Source organism: Alligator mississippiensis, chromosome 15, assembly GCF_030867095.1.
Source record: "Alligator mississippiensis isolate rAllMis1 chromosome 15, rAllMis1, whole genome shotgun sequence".
Lineage (NCBI taxonomy): Eukaryota > Metazoa > Chordata > Crocodylia > Alligatoridae > Alligator > Alligator mississippiensis.
This window is the reverse complement of record NC_081838.1, coordinates 31708290-31722783: the sequence shown is the minus strand read 5'-3', so window position 1 is coordinate 31722783 and position 14494 is coordinate 31708290. Positions and strand designations below refer to the sequence as shown.

The following is a 14494-nucleotide window of genomic DNA, read 5'->3' as shown; positions in this document are numbered from 1 at the left end:
ACTACTGACTTCATTATTTAGCACTTCTGAAATTCATGCCCAAGTTCTTTCAAGTCAGGTACCCAAATCATTGCTTGTCTCCAAGAAAACTGGCCTGTTCTTTTGCTGTCTTTGCTATAGTAGGCTGGGATTTCAAAGTAGCAAGAAAGCATGAAGAATCTATATTTCATTCTCTTTCAGTGGTATCTGCTGTTAAATAGATTTAAGTGGATTCATACTGGAGTATGTTTACATCATTACATATTGTTTTGGTATTTTTTTCCTGTCTTACGATAATCATGTCTTTCCCCTGAAGGCCATGCAATGAAATCCAGGATTTCCTTGGCTTTAGATATGTGAATTCAGCCTAAAACCCCTTTAGAAAAATAATTTGCATCTCTGCATCTGGCCTATAGAACACACACATTTCCCAAATCTGTTTTGTTTTTTTTTTACTCTGACCAGAGACATCAAGAAGGGTACCTTGGGTCCAAGAGCTTGTCTGAGATCTCTCTTGACTATACAGTTGGTTCAATAAATGATATCACAAAAAATAAAAACTAATAATCCTTGCCTCTTGTATAGTCCCTGGACTATCGCAGGTACAACATCACTCCAACGCTAAGAGATTTTCAAAGGCATTTAGGTGACCAAAGATGTGAGTGTGGGTGTGAGAGTTTCAAAGCACCTAACTTAGTAACTAAATTATCATTTAAATCAAGGCAACTCACTGCTTGTTCTGGGCTCATAAAGGCACAATGTTGCTCCCAAAGTAGTTTGGGCAGTATAGACACTTGCAGAAAACTGTGGTGAGGCACTGGATGTGCCTGCCACTTCAAGGGCCTGGAGCTGGCAGCCACCAGGTGCCTGATGAGGGCAGCCATTTTAGAGGCAAGGGCTGCCTATATAAACAGTGCAGTTTAGCTACTGGAGCCTAGGTAGTAACATTGCCTGGCTGGAGGGCTGCTGAGAACAACCTGGAGGTAAGGGGGAGCTGCAAGGGGTTAGTAAGGAAGCTCCTGGTCCTGACCTGAAACTGCACCCTGCTGCAAGTGGGTGGCTTGGTGGGGCTCTTAGTGGCGTGGGAGCCCCCAGAAAATGTCAAGCCAGTTACCACCCTGGTGAAAGGTGGGTTGGGGTGCCTTAACCCCTAGCTCCCACCACTGGCTGGGTAACCCCATTTGTTGGAGGGGCCCAGAGGGTGGACCCCAAGAGAGAGAGTGATGAGGGTGTGGTGCTGTGGTGAACCCCAGGAGAAAGGGGGTAGTAGTGCAGTGAGCCTGGAAGGAGAGTGAGGGGCTAGAGACCCAGCCTGAAGGAGAGAGTACCCTTGACTGGCCCAAGCTGGGGCCAGGACCAGGAGGGTCAAAAGGGCCAGGGGCCCACCGTGAAGGATGCCTAAGAGCTGGGGGCCTGGGGTCCTGACTGGCCTGGAGGTGGGCCAGGGCTAGTGGCCAAAGGTCCTAGGGGGACCATACCCGAGAGAGGAAAATGGCTTTGGGGGGCTAGGTAGCCTGGATGAAGGTGGAGAGGCCGCCTGATTGGAGGGATCATAGAGGGGTCCTGTGTGGATGATTCTGGGGCCTAGTGTGGGGCCAGTGATTATGTGAACACCAAGATGCCATCTGCAAGGCTTGGGCTGCGGTATTGGGGAGGATAGGAGCCACAGAGAGTGCCCCCTGGCATCGGGGCACTAAAATGGGCAGCCTCCCGCTTAATTGTCATCTGTAATTGAATCAATTAACACCAAAGCATGGCAGGCGAGATAGCAGGCGGTTGCCCAAGGACAGGTGGGCGGGCCACAGAGATCGGCCCCAAGGAGGCCCCCCCCCCGTCACAAAAACGAATGTTTCAGCCATAAAGTTACCCAGAACCTTAGAAAGGTGGTGACCTACCTTCCCCCAGAAGTCCTGTTTTAGCAGTGATAACTCAAAAAACATTATGCTCTTAAAATCAGAGCTCTGCCTGTAGGAGCGTTCATTCAGCATAATACAAACCTTCCAATCCTTCCCTTTGGAGAAGGATAAGGTGATTAATTAAGAGAAAGCTGTGGAGAATATAAATAATGAGAGAAAGGAGAGCCTCTTTCTTCAGAACAAGAACAACCGCAAAACTCACAGATTACATATGTGATGATTACTAACTGTCCCTGAGCAACAGCAATGACCAGACAACATTCTGGAGGTAAATAACAAGTTTCTTCTTTTCAGGGAGGATAAAATTGTAGGTGTTTTTCCCTTTCAGTTTAAAACTAAGACAGACAATCATGGGATATAATTCAACTTTTAAGTACTTTCCTCTTTCACAGAGGAACAAAATCAAGTATTTTAAAAACATGTTTATTTATTTATTCAAATGTATTTTGAGTGGCGAAGGGAGGGAAAGGGAAAAAAAAAAGTCACTACATTTTGATATCAAGAAGTAATGGTGGGAGAGAGACCCACAATCAAGATCTTGGGTTTTTGAATGTTTAACTTCTTGGCAGATCCCTAGATCACCAGGATATTCTGGGGTCTTATTCACTCTGCTCTTAAAAAGAAATTGCTTGACTTAAGGAACCTTACCCAAGTAAAAGATTAATGTAAACTAATGCATGCCTATGAAAAGCTGCTTTCAAGCTGTGGAGGGTGGGAGGGGGGCGGTGGGGAGCAATTTCTGACCATCTTTGACACTGCATTTGTGGCTATGGCTATTCAGTTGAAAATAAACTATTCCATTGTTACCAGCTACTTGGACTCTTTGGTATGCAGGCTAAGAGAACTTTGCCCAGTGATTCCTTACTTGAAAGAATAAATGCTAAACTCAAAAAAAGGCTGCCTATAATTTATAAAGAATGAAGGGGTCAAATCCTTCTGACACCAATTTAAACCCAGGGTAAGCTTTAGGATTCACTGTAGAGAATGCTCATGTCAAACCATGGAGCTGAGAGCAGATTTGATGACCAGTATCCCTCAGCTAAATCCTGCAGTATCACCTGGGCTGCTGTACATGAATATAACTCCACTGAAAACATCAGAGTTGTAGTTTTAACCAGAGGTGTCAGAATACTTACAGAGAATTAAATGCAGATACTTTGAATTTGCACAAGGATAAATGAGGGAAAGGATGTGTTCTGTTACCAGATTTGCCCATTACTTCGGGGTGTGCTCATTTATTAGGGATGTGTTTCTAGGGTCTCTATAATTCTGTCAATGTGCTGCTTGTGTGCTGGCGTTTCTATACGGAGCTGTATCTCTCCCTCCTGCAAGTCCTCACCCCCAATGGAGCTATCTAGCAGGACTCCATTTCAATGGGGCTGGGTTCCTCCAGTCATCAACTCGGTCATACACATACAAACACACAGATTTACGTGACGTGCCTGACCCAGCTGGCTTGATCAGCATGGACAGGCTGACACCCTCATATACTAGGAATCAGTTCATTAAGGAAACAAAAAAATGCAGTCAGACACAAGCACACAGGTGAACAGAAAACCTCTGAATCAGGCTGAGTGTCCAGCTGACACCCTCATGTGCCAGCATTCAGTTCATTAGGGCACGTCTGAGCCAAACTGGGTCAATGACCCTGTACAAGCTGATCCCCTTATGTGTTTCAAACTCGGCAAGTCCCAATCTTTTGCCCTGACTGTCCTAGTAGTAGTAGCCTCTTGATGAGCAGACCCCCACAGTATTTCTGGTCTTCACAGGATCTTTGGCTTAGGTAAAAGAAGCGTTGCTGCAGAGCAAGTGGGGAAAGAAGTAGAGAAGGAAAAATGTACCCAGTTACTACCAGTTTGACTATAAAAGTTATTTATTGCTAAGTGTATGAAATATATAATGGTACTAGTAGTAATAGACATGCAAAGGACAACAAACACAAACAATTGCAATACTATCCTGGTTTCATTTAGTATTTTGGGAAACTTTGCTCAAGTTTAACTAACACAATTCAGGTTCAGAAATCTATGCCTAGAGAGGAGAGAGAGAGAGAGATCTGGGACCTCAGCAGTCCAAGGGACTCGGGTTGCAATGCTGACAAGTAAAGTTCTTGGCACAGTCCTTGAAGAGAGATGATCTGTTTCTTCCAGCTTCTCAAGAACAACAGCGGATGGTGTCAGACTTTTTTTTTTTTTTTTTTTTTTTTTTTTTTCCTGAAGCACACAGGTTGCTGCTTTTAGGAATTTTTATAGCCTCAGTTCAGCTTCTTCAAAGCATTCTTTTAATAGTGTAAATCATTGTCTTTTCTATTGACAAGGGGTTCTCTGGTTTGGAATATCTCAAGAAACTGATCAATAACCAGGAAAAACATGAGGTTAAGGAGTAACCAGACACTTAGCAGCCAGCTTGAAATGGATAGGAGATATACTGGATGGGATACCTCACTGTTTCTCCAGAAACAATAGATAGCTTGCAGCATCAGGGTTTTGTATTCTTACCTGTTGTGAATAGGCTGCAGCTTAGCATGACTTTTCCAGATCTTGCTAAAAGGGATTGATTACTTGGAGTGTTCATAAACTTTGTGGGGAGGACTTCCACCAGTCATACAGGGAAAAGTATGACAACATTTGCTGTCAGGGTTTCAATGGGCTGGACGCTGTGATGAACCCTTAACCATTGTTCAGATGTTGCCCATACCCTCTTTGACTTAGTCTCTCTGCCTCAGCATTTCCTAAACTGGCAGCCGAGTTTTAGTCAATCAAGTTTAACTAGGCCTCCCATAGTGGGGAATGTATGGCCCGAGATGCCTATTAAACTTTACTTTTGCTTAGTTCTGGTTAGATGAGGGATGGGGGGGGGGGGGGGGAGGGGCGGGAGTCCTTTGTAAATCCAGATTAGAATTGGTTTGATAAATGCTGAGCTGGATGTGTGTAAATGTGGGTTGATAACATTTGGAGCGCAGATTCCCCATCACGCAGCGCTCCCCTGATTTCTCTGATCCCTGAATTCACTGTGATCTCTGCTTTGGACTTCCTGTTCTCCATCTCCCATGTAAATAAGCTGTCATCTGATTCTCTCTTGGATGCCAATGAGACCAGGGAAATTGCTCCCTTATCTGGAGAGCTTTAGGTGCATCTCCCACTGCATCTTCATTGTATTTTGTAATCAGTTCTTGCTCAGGTAGAGGAGGGGAAAATGCTTTGAGAGTCGGACAGGCTGCATCCCGTGCCAGGGTTCCCCAAGAACACGGAGCTGAGAGGTAACAGTTCTATGTTGTTCTTCTAATACTAATGTGAATCTGAGGAGATTCTTTTGAAGCTGAAAGATCCTTATTTTTCACCACTGTGTAATTTGAAGGAGAATTTGACCCATCATGTTGTAATCGACAAATCTTTTAAAATGCAAGTGAACAAAACAATGTTAACTGGTACTGAACTCATGCAGGTGGACAACATTTCGAATTTGTATTTTACTTTTGTCTCTACAGGCTAAAACTCTCCAGAATAAATGGTGATGAAAAATCTAACAGCAGCGAGTGAATTCATTCTCCTAGGACTTTCCACTTCTCCACATCTCCAGGTTTTCCTTTTCCTGGTGTTTTTTGTTATTTATATAATTACCCTGCTAGGAAATGCAGTGATAATGTTGGTGGTACATAATGACCCACACCTCCATACCCCCATGTACTTTTTCCTGGGTAACTTATCTTTTATTGACATTTGTTATTCTTCAGTCATTGTCCCAAATATGCTTCATACCTTCTTAGTGGAGAGAAAAACCATTTCACTTAGTGGCTGCATCACCCAGATATTTTTCTTTCTGTTTTTTGCTACAGTTGAGGGGTTAGTTCTTACAGCAATGGCTTATGATCGGTATGTGGCCATATGCCATCCTTTGCATTACACTGCAATTATGAAGCGTTGGGTTCACATCCAGCTGGCAAGTGGTGCATGGGTAACTGCATTTTTCTATTCCTTGACGAATACCCTACTAATAACTGATCTGCATTTCTGTAGACCCAGTCTAATTAATCACTTCAGCTGTGAGCCCCCACAACTGTTCAAGATCTCATGTAGTGACCCCTTTACCAACCAGCTTGTGATTTTCACTGTTGGTGCAACATTATGGGGGACAGCTTTTCTCATCACATTGAGTTCATATGTGCTTATAATTTCTGCTGTCTTGAGACTCCATTCAGTGGAAAGAAAACACAAAGCTTTCTCTACTTGCTCTTCCCATTTGACTGTGATTTTTATGTACTATGTACCAATTTTATTTAGGTACCTGAAACCCACCACACATACCTCACAGGATCAGGAGAAATTAATTTCAGTGGTCTATCTCATTATCACACCTATGTTGAATCCTATAATATATAGTCTAAGAAATCAAGAAGTGAAAAAGGCCCTGGGAAATTTCTTCAGAAGAACAGGATAAGCACATGGAGCAGCTGGGCTATTAAAGTTCTTTCTAAAGAGCATTTCTGCTTTACAAGGAAACTCTTTTGAAGTACTTGGCATTCTTCCTTTCTTTTTTTTCCCCCTTAGTAAATATACTTACTATAGTAAAATGAATGAAATAATGATCTCTTTTCAGTCTTTAAACCAAAATATTTGAGGGAAGGGGGCAGAGACACATAAGAAAAAAAAAACCAAAAACAAATTGTAATCCATCCTATGCATCACTCTCCAAAATGTTCCAGTCACTGAAATAGCAAGAAAAATGTCTCCTCCCAGCTATATCTGCTTAATTTTTGACCTGGCTACCAGTGTCAACAAAAAGATAACAATTTAAGAGAGACATGATTGCAAAATATGCAGTATAATATATGGATGGGTAGCCTCAGAACGTTGTGCTCCTGGCAATGGTTGCAGCCTCCGAGAAATCCTATAATAAAAATAAGTGCGCTAAGGAGGTTGTCAGGATTTGATACATGGCCAGGGGTTAGTCTGGGAGATGAGCAATGGCCAAATAAAGTTCACAATAAATGGTTCAACAAGTTCAGCAGGGGTTTTTCTCAACTGAAAAAAAAATCTGGGGATATCAGGGTTTATTTCTGTGACGGGTTGTATGTAAAACTTGTTGTGAGATGCATGGTTTCTCCCCACAAGGGATATGAATGAGACTAATGAACTGGATGGTTATCCTTTTTTTCCTCTACGTTCTTCTGTAGTGCTCACTAACTGAAATGTGGGGGTCTTTCTTGTGCCATGTAGAAGGACATACTGAGACAGAACCATCGAGGTCTTAGAGTTTCAGTAACTGAGAAGAATGTTTTCTTCCATAATGGCTTCCAAGGCTGCATAACTGAAAAGCCTGTGGCTAGGACCAGATATTAAAAATAAATAAATAAATAAATTTTAAAAAAAAACAAACCTGTTCTGGGGAAGAAATTTGTAATTTGAGAAAATTGTCATGTTTGTCCAAAACGAAGAAATAGAGGGGTTGCTGGCTAATTTTAGTGAGTGTCTCAGAGCATAGATGGCTAAAGAAATGAGTATGAAGCTGGAATCCTAGAGTACATTTCCACCTCTTGAACTGTAGTGAAGGAAACTTAGATTAGAGTGTGGATAGTGAGGCAGTGGGAGGTTGTGGTATCTCCTTCACTGGAGATTTTCAAGAAGTGGCTAGATAAGCATTTAGGAATCTTATTCCTAAATTTGTACAATGGGGTGGTCCAGGTGACCCCTGAGGATTCTTCCGACCATATCATTTTATGATTGACCTCTGTTGTGCTGGCTTGAAGCCAGAAGGTCAATGACAAGGTATCAACATAATCCTGGATGAGTTATCTGCTGGAATCAACCCCCTCCTAGGAATGAAATACAGAGTTTCATCCCCAAAGGACAATGAACATCAGTCTTTCTCTTGTATAGATTCCACAGCAGTAGTCTCTTGCATGTCACACAAGAGCTTGCAGGAGTTTGTGTGTGATTAAAAAATGAGCACATGCATGAAGAATTAAAACATCCAATGGACCTTACATGAGATGTGGACACCTATTACAAGGTCATTCAACCTTCTGTGCACACAAACTGTTCATTATTTTTGGAGAATTTGAGGCGATCTAAAAATAAAGTATTCTTTCTCTCTTCAACAGGGTGGTCTGGCCTTTTAGGGATCTGTCATTGAAATTTTTTCCTCAAAAAAAAAAAAAAAAGGATTAAACAAAATAAAAGGGTTTGGCTGTCTGATTTAACTGCCTATATTATATACACATCTGTAGAATAGAGCAATATCAAGTTAGGGGAAACTGTCCTAAAGGAAATGTCAGCATTTAGAAGTGGCATTGTAATCCCAACAGAAAGCCAATTCCAGAAGGGCATTTAAAACCTAAAAATAGGAGGTTGGAATCCTACAAGTTTCAAACCACTGATTTAATATATATACATATTTTTATCATAATCTTTCATATCTATCTATATCTATATATTAAAATTAAAATTTTGGGAGGCACAAAGAATACAAGACAAGTCTCAAACAGTTCCAAAACAAAACTTGCCAAGTAGAAAGTACAACGGTCCCTTTGGGTCTGACCCTAGCACATAGCATAATCCTTTTCTGGTAGCAACTTGTCTGGGTCACAGTTCACCCCGTCTGCAAACTGCTCTTTTACCAGGTTTGCTTCCTTCTTTGGATTTTAAGTTAACACTCCCTTCTTATCTAAATACCCACAGCTGGGCTTCTCCAACAGGGCTGTCTGCTCTTTCCCTAATAAGGTTAGATCTGCAGCTGTCCATCATTTTGTTCCATAAGTTTAGTTGAGTTATCCTCCTTATTTTTCCTCTCAGTTGACCATACTCAAACAAATACTAAATTGCTTTAAACAAGTCTAGCTCTTACTTTGATAGACTTATTTGAGCTTGCAGGTGTTAGTATGGAAAAGGCTGTTTGATAAGTTTTACCCAAGAAACCCTGAGATCTAATAAGAGGAACATCCCTCAGAGACTTCTAGTACTGAAACTACAGCTTAGGCATGGCTGACTTCTTGATTTATGCCTTAAACAGTTGTTTCAAGAGCTTGGCCTGGAGTTTGTAAACTAATGCATCCTGGTGTATAATGTGTTGCATTTTAATTCTTACATGAAAGTGCCTAAGATGGGACGTGATGAGTGCCATACCGTCCATCTCAACCGGGACCCTGTAACAGGATGGTGTCCTAGGGGTCACTGTGCTCTCCCCTAACATTCCCTCACCATGCCAAGTTCGCCAAAAGGGCACCCTCAATTCTCACCCACCACATCTTTGGTGTTAAATATATAACAGGGAGGCTGCCTTTCCATCCTCTTGGCCATGGCTTCCTGCTATACACTGGCCACGTTCGGTAATGTTCTTTCTGTGCACCACAGCCTTATGGGCTATGCATGGCTCCAACCACCCCTTTACCATGCCCCAAGCCTCAATGATGTAATGGACATTGTTCGGTCTTGCCCGATGTCTCACTGGTACTTGGGCTCTCTGAAGCCCTGTCTCGCTCTGTGCCTCACTAGCGCTCAGGCTGTCTCCAGCCCTGTCTCCCTCTGCGCCTCACCAGCACCTGGGCTTTCCACAGTCTTGTCTTGCTCTGCGCCTCACTGGCACCTGGGCTTTCCACAGCCTTGTCTTGCTCTGGACCTCACCGGCACTCAGGCTCTCCACTGCCTTTTCTTCTTCTGCCTCATTGGCGCTCAGGCTCTCTACAGCCTTGTCTCGCTCTGCACCTCACTGGGCACTCGGGGTCAGCACACACCCAATGCTGCGCCCTCTCTGGTGCTCGGGGTCAGCACACTCCCCAGTGCTGCGCCCTTTCTGGCATTCGTCGATCGCTGCCCCCACTCTGGGGCTTCTCAATGTCTGCCCCCGCTCTGGGGCTGGGGTCCCCACGCTACTGTGAGTCCCCTATGAGGCCTCCTCCTTCCCCTAATAGCCTCACCCAAGCCACAGGTCAGAACAGTAAACAAAACACAACCACCTGGGCTATAACATAAATCCAAGTCACCCAGTTACAACATTATTCTAGCCACACCAGGGATGCTTCATCCTTCCCCAAGCTCAGACTGTACCTGCAAAATGGCCTCTCCCCTCTCTTTGCTCTGGGAGAGCTCTTTCCCCTTTAGCTGCTGGCAGCCAACTTTCTCTGGGCCTCAGGCCTGGAATTTATATGGGAGTTGGACCCTGCCCCTTTTGGTCAGCTGACCACTGGCAGGTGTGCATCTCTAGTTCCCTCTGGTTGCCCTAGCAACCTGCACCTGGGTAGGTATCTCCGCTCTACAAGTAACAAGCACCTAAGTGCCCTGCTACAGACCCCCTTCCCTCAGCTCTCCTTCCATGACTTGGTGTTACTGGATGAAAGGAGGGGTTTAGTGGTGATCCTCTTCCTGGGGAACCCAGAAACAGAGGTACTTACGGTCTTCATGCGATGTTCCATGGGGCTTCGCCTCCCCTACACCCCGTCCACTCGCCAGCCAATTGGGTGCAGCCTGCATTGTTCAGCTATCCCCTGTACCCCTATTCCCCAGGGGACTGGCATCGGCATTGGTTCCGGTGGGTTAGCCCAGCTGTTATGACAGCTGGAGTTCCAGCCTCAGATGCTGACGGGCTAGGCTTCCATTTTCTGGTGTCCTCCTCCTTGCCTCTGGGAGGAACACCTCCAACGATCTTGGAAAGTAGATAGCTGGGGGGGGGGGAAACTAGCCCCTCCCTCCCAGCCTAACACAGGGACACAGCTTTTCCTGTTCTGGATGCCAGCACTGAGCCAGTTGCAATGCTTCTGCCAGCCACTGGAGCCTCACCACACGTGGTGTGCTCCCTGCTGGCATGCTCCCTTTACTCTCCCCTGCCAGGTACTGGTGGGGCTTTTCAATCTTCCCACGGCAGTGTCTCTGGCTGCCACGATTGGCCCGGCATTTCCCCAACCCAAGAACAGTTGTTTCAAGAGCCGGCTTAACGCCAGCTTGTGCGGCCACCACTCCTGCTCCAGTTCCAGCTCTGGCTGCACTCTCAGAGGTAAGTTTCCCGGGGGGGAGGGGTCAGTTTGTGTAGTGTGGGCCTCACGGGGTTTCCCCCACTCCCTTCTGGAGCCTGTGGGGGCTTCTTGCTGCCACAGACCTCCCCCCTTAAGGTGCCTTGTGGCATCTGGACCCCTCATATGGCCTCCCAAATGACCTAATGTTCCTCTTCATGAGATTGATGTGCCTTCTCAGCAGGCTCCACTGAGCTGCAACATCTAGAGAGGAAATCCACTACAAAATTATCCTTGCTGGGACAGTGCATTACCATGAACTTAAAATGTTGTAGAGCCAGAGCCCAATGAGTAATATGGGTATTTTCACTTTGTTTCCTGGTTAGCCACTGCAGTGGGGCATGATCTGTCACCACCAGGAATTCCCACCCCATCAAATATTTAAAATATTCTATCGCCCAGCATATCACTAGGCACTCCCTTTCGATTGTGGCATATCTGGTTTCGGCGTGGCTGAGTTTATGGCTTGTGAAGGTGATCGGGTGCTCATCTTCCCCCCATTTTTGCAGCAGTACAGCCCCTAGCGCACTGCCCAATTCATCCATCTACAAAATAAAAGGGGCAGAGAAACCAGGAATGTGTACCATGATGTCATGACATTGCCTCCTTCAGATCCTTGAAGCTCCTTCTCATCTCAGACGTCCACTTTAGCACTGCTGCTGGTCCCCCTTTGAGCACATCTGTGAGGGGTGCGGCAAAAGACCCACAAAATGTGGTATGAACCTCTGATAATAATTGATGAGCCCCAAGAAGGAACGGAGTTGTTGACAGTTGTGTGGTTCTTCAAATTGTTGTATGGCCTCCACCTTGACGGATGGTTCCCTGTCTTACCTGAAACCCCAAGCACTTTGTTTCTGTCCCTGCCAGTTTGCATTTTTTTGGAATGGCTGTCAACCCAGCTGTTTGAAGCTCTCCCAGGAGTGTTCTCAGGGCCTTGACGTGCCGGTTCCAATTGGGGGTGAAGATGATGATGTCATCGATATAGGCTGCCGCATATGTCATGTGTGGTGTCAATAAGGTGTCCATAAGCCTCTGAAAGGTGGCTGCCATGCCATTCAGCCCAAAGGGCATGCGTACAAATTCAAACAGGCCTCAAAGGGTCCTGAAGGCAGTTTTGGCACAGTCAGTGGCTTGCCTTGGGATTTGCCGGTATCCTTTGGCTAGGTCGATGTTCGATGGTCAGGGAGTCTGCCTTCCCTGATTCTCTCAATGAGGTGGGCAATATGTGGCATGGGGAAGGTGTTGACGGTCACTAAGGCATTTAACTTTCTATGCATTTAATAAGTCTATGCACAAGCGGAGTGACCCATCAGGTTTGACCACCAGTACAATTGGACTGTGCCATGGGCTTCGGGATGGCCAGATAATTCCCTGCTCCTGCATTTTTTCAATCTCCTGCTGTACTTCCTGCTGCAATCGTTGGGTAATAGGCTTCCATTACTCCCTGACTAGTGTGCCAGGTGGTGTTCTGAACTCATGCTCAATTTCCTGTGCTTGCCTTGGGGTTTCCTGGAACACATCCCGGAAGGCTTCTATTACTTCCTTCAGTTCTCGTCGTTGATCAGCATCCAGATCTTCCTGTTGAGCCTGGTGAAACTGTGTCACACTGGCCACCTCTTCCATGTTGATATTGTCTCAGGCTGTTTCCATCTGTGGAGGGGGAGTTTCTCTGGACCAGCCTTCTCCACTTCTTAGTTGCTTTCTCTCCTCCTCAGTCACTCGTACACATTCTAGTACCATGTAAAACAGCCCCCATTCTCATCCCAGGGTCATCTCACAGGCCAGAGCTGGTGCCAAGCCGACTTGTGGTTCACCTTGGAACTCCATCACCTTCAAGGGAAGATAGCAGCTCTGAAAACACATCTCGCCACCCAGTATGTAAGTCATTACCAAAGGTCCATGGGGCCAGGTCTGCTTAAAGAAGGAACTGTGAGCATCCCATGTCTAGGGTTGCCCTTACTGCCCTATCCCTGATCCAAGCTGTCATGACAGGACAGCCCCATCCTCTTTCATGTAAGACGGAACCAAAGCTACAGTCCATGGCCTCACCTGGGTCTACTTCCTTTCCCCTTTCTCGAGGTGGGGTGAATGTAGTCAACCCATGACCCAGTTTGCTAAGGCCCAGACCACATTCTCTAGTGATATGCCCGGCTCATCCACAATGGCTCATCCACAGACGACACCCCTCAGTGTCCCCTTCTGTGGACCCATTCACCTCTCCTCTTCTCTGGCCATGCTTCCCATTGGGGCATGGAGGTCTCATCTGTGGCCCTGCTCATTCTCTGAGCTGGCAAAAGCCACTGCCAGATGGAGGGCTTTCTCACTGGCCCAGGGTTGGTGTCTCCTTATTCACACCTGGGTGTCCCAGAGGAATTGCTCCAAGACCTGGTCTATGACCCCCTCCCAGTTGAACCAGCTTGCAGGTAGCCATTTATTAAGTGCATCCCACAGGTATTGCAGCAGACTGTGAGGCCACTTGGCTTCTTTCAATTTTGGGGCTCAAAATGCCTGTCTGTGGCTCTGTGGGGAGATCTCGAGCCTGTATAGGATCGCAGCCTTTATGGTGTCATAATTTCAGGCATCCTCCCACAACAGGGCTCAATAGGCTGCTTGAGCTTGGTCTATCATCAGAGCACCAAAATGGAGCGCCCACTGGGGGTGATCTAACCCAGTCTGAAGGGAGGTCTTTTCAAATGCCTCTATGTAGGCCTCAGGATCATCTTCCCATGTCATTCACAGCATCTTAAACAGGTGTGGAAATAAGTTTAACCAGGCCTCCTACTTGACTAAAAAGAGAGAGAAAGAGAAGAGAAAAAGATGCTGATGCTTTTTGTTTTAAAATGTTCTAAGATAAGGAAAAACCTTCATGCCTTGTTTTGTCTGTGTGCAGATGTTAACCTCCTCCTTTCCGCCGAACCAGAAGCTGATAACTGTTCCCAAAACATAGTGTTTTTTTCTAAATAAGTAAACTGCTTACGTGTGACAAACGAATGATCAACATCTTTCTGTTTCTCTCAAGGTTGCTTTGTCTGAACCCTGCATCTTTTCTCACTGTCTAAAGTATAAATACGCTTGTAAATTTGTAGAAGTCAGAGTTCTTTGAGAACTCTCCCTGTGACCACTTGTATAGCTTTAAATAAGCCTAGATGGCTCTGCCAATTCTAATACAACCACAACGCAAAGTTTAATTTCTTCCACAGTTTGATGTCATGACTCGGATAGAGACACCCGAAGTGATCGGTTGAGATATAGACCGTCTCCTCACTGATGCCCCGGCTAGCCAAACTAAGGTAAGAGACCTTTTGAAATCTCTACTGGGGCTTTTCAGTGAGAGACTGCCTGTGTGTCTTCCTGTTCGCTGCTTGAGGCTTACCTATCCGACCCTTTTGCTGCCAGAATTGTCAGACCTACTATGTAAGTAGGAACTGTGAATTAAGGTTAAAGAAAAGAGTAAAGAAACTGTGTTGTTGTTGTCAGTGAATGTATTTCCCTGTGTGAATTGAGTTAAGTTCTATAAAGAACTATGAGATCTTTCTGAAGCTAGGAGTGGAAACCTTGTGCAGTCACCCCGAGGACACCAGACTGTGTGCTCTTTGAA

At 45.3% G+C, this 14494-nt stretch overlaps 1 protein-coding gene across 3 annotated transcripts; it reads left to right on the top strand.

Moving 5' to 3' along the window:
* Positions 1–906: 906 nt before the first annotated feature.
* LOC132245527 (olfactory receptor 5F1-like) lies at positions 907–14180 on the top strand. Of its 3 annotated transcripts, XR_009457264.1 has the most exons (4): positions 921–962; positions 5065–5154; positions 5383–5474; positions 14097–14180. XR_009457264.1 is itself a non-coding variant. In XM_059718084.1 (3 exons), the coding sequence occupies exon 3, from the start codon at positions 5403–5405 to the stop codon at positions 6330–6332; it is 930 nt and encodes a 309-aa protein (XP_059574067.1). In that variant the 5' UTR covers positions 921–962; positions 5065–5154; positions 5383–5402; the 3' UTR covers positions 6333–8232. The 3 variants fall into 3 exon arrangements, 2 of the variants coding, with proteins under 2 accessions (XP_059574068.1, XP_059574067.1); XM_059718084.1 differs by lacking the exon at positions 14097–14180 and having other exon boundaries at positions 5383–8232; XM_059718085.1 differs by lacking the exons at positions 5065–5154; positions 14097–14180 and having other exon boundaries at positions 907–962; positions 5383–8232.
* Positions 14181–14494: the final 314 nt, after the last annotated feature.

Coding starts and splice junctions, on each gene's coding strand:
- LOC132245527 (XM_059718085.1), top strand. CDS start 5,403: ATGGTGATGAAAAATCTAACAGCAGCGAGTGAATTCATTCTCCTAGGA.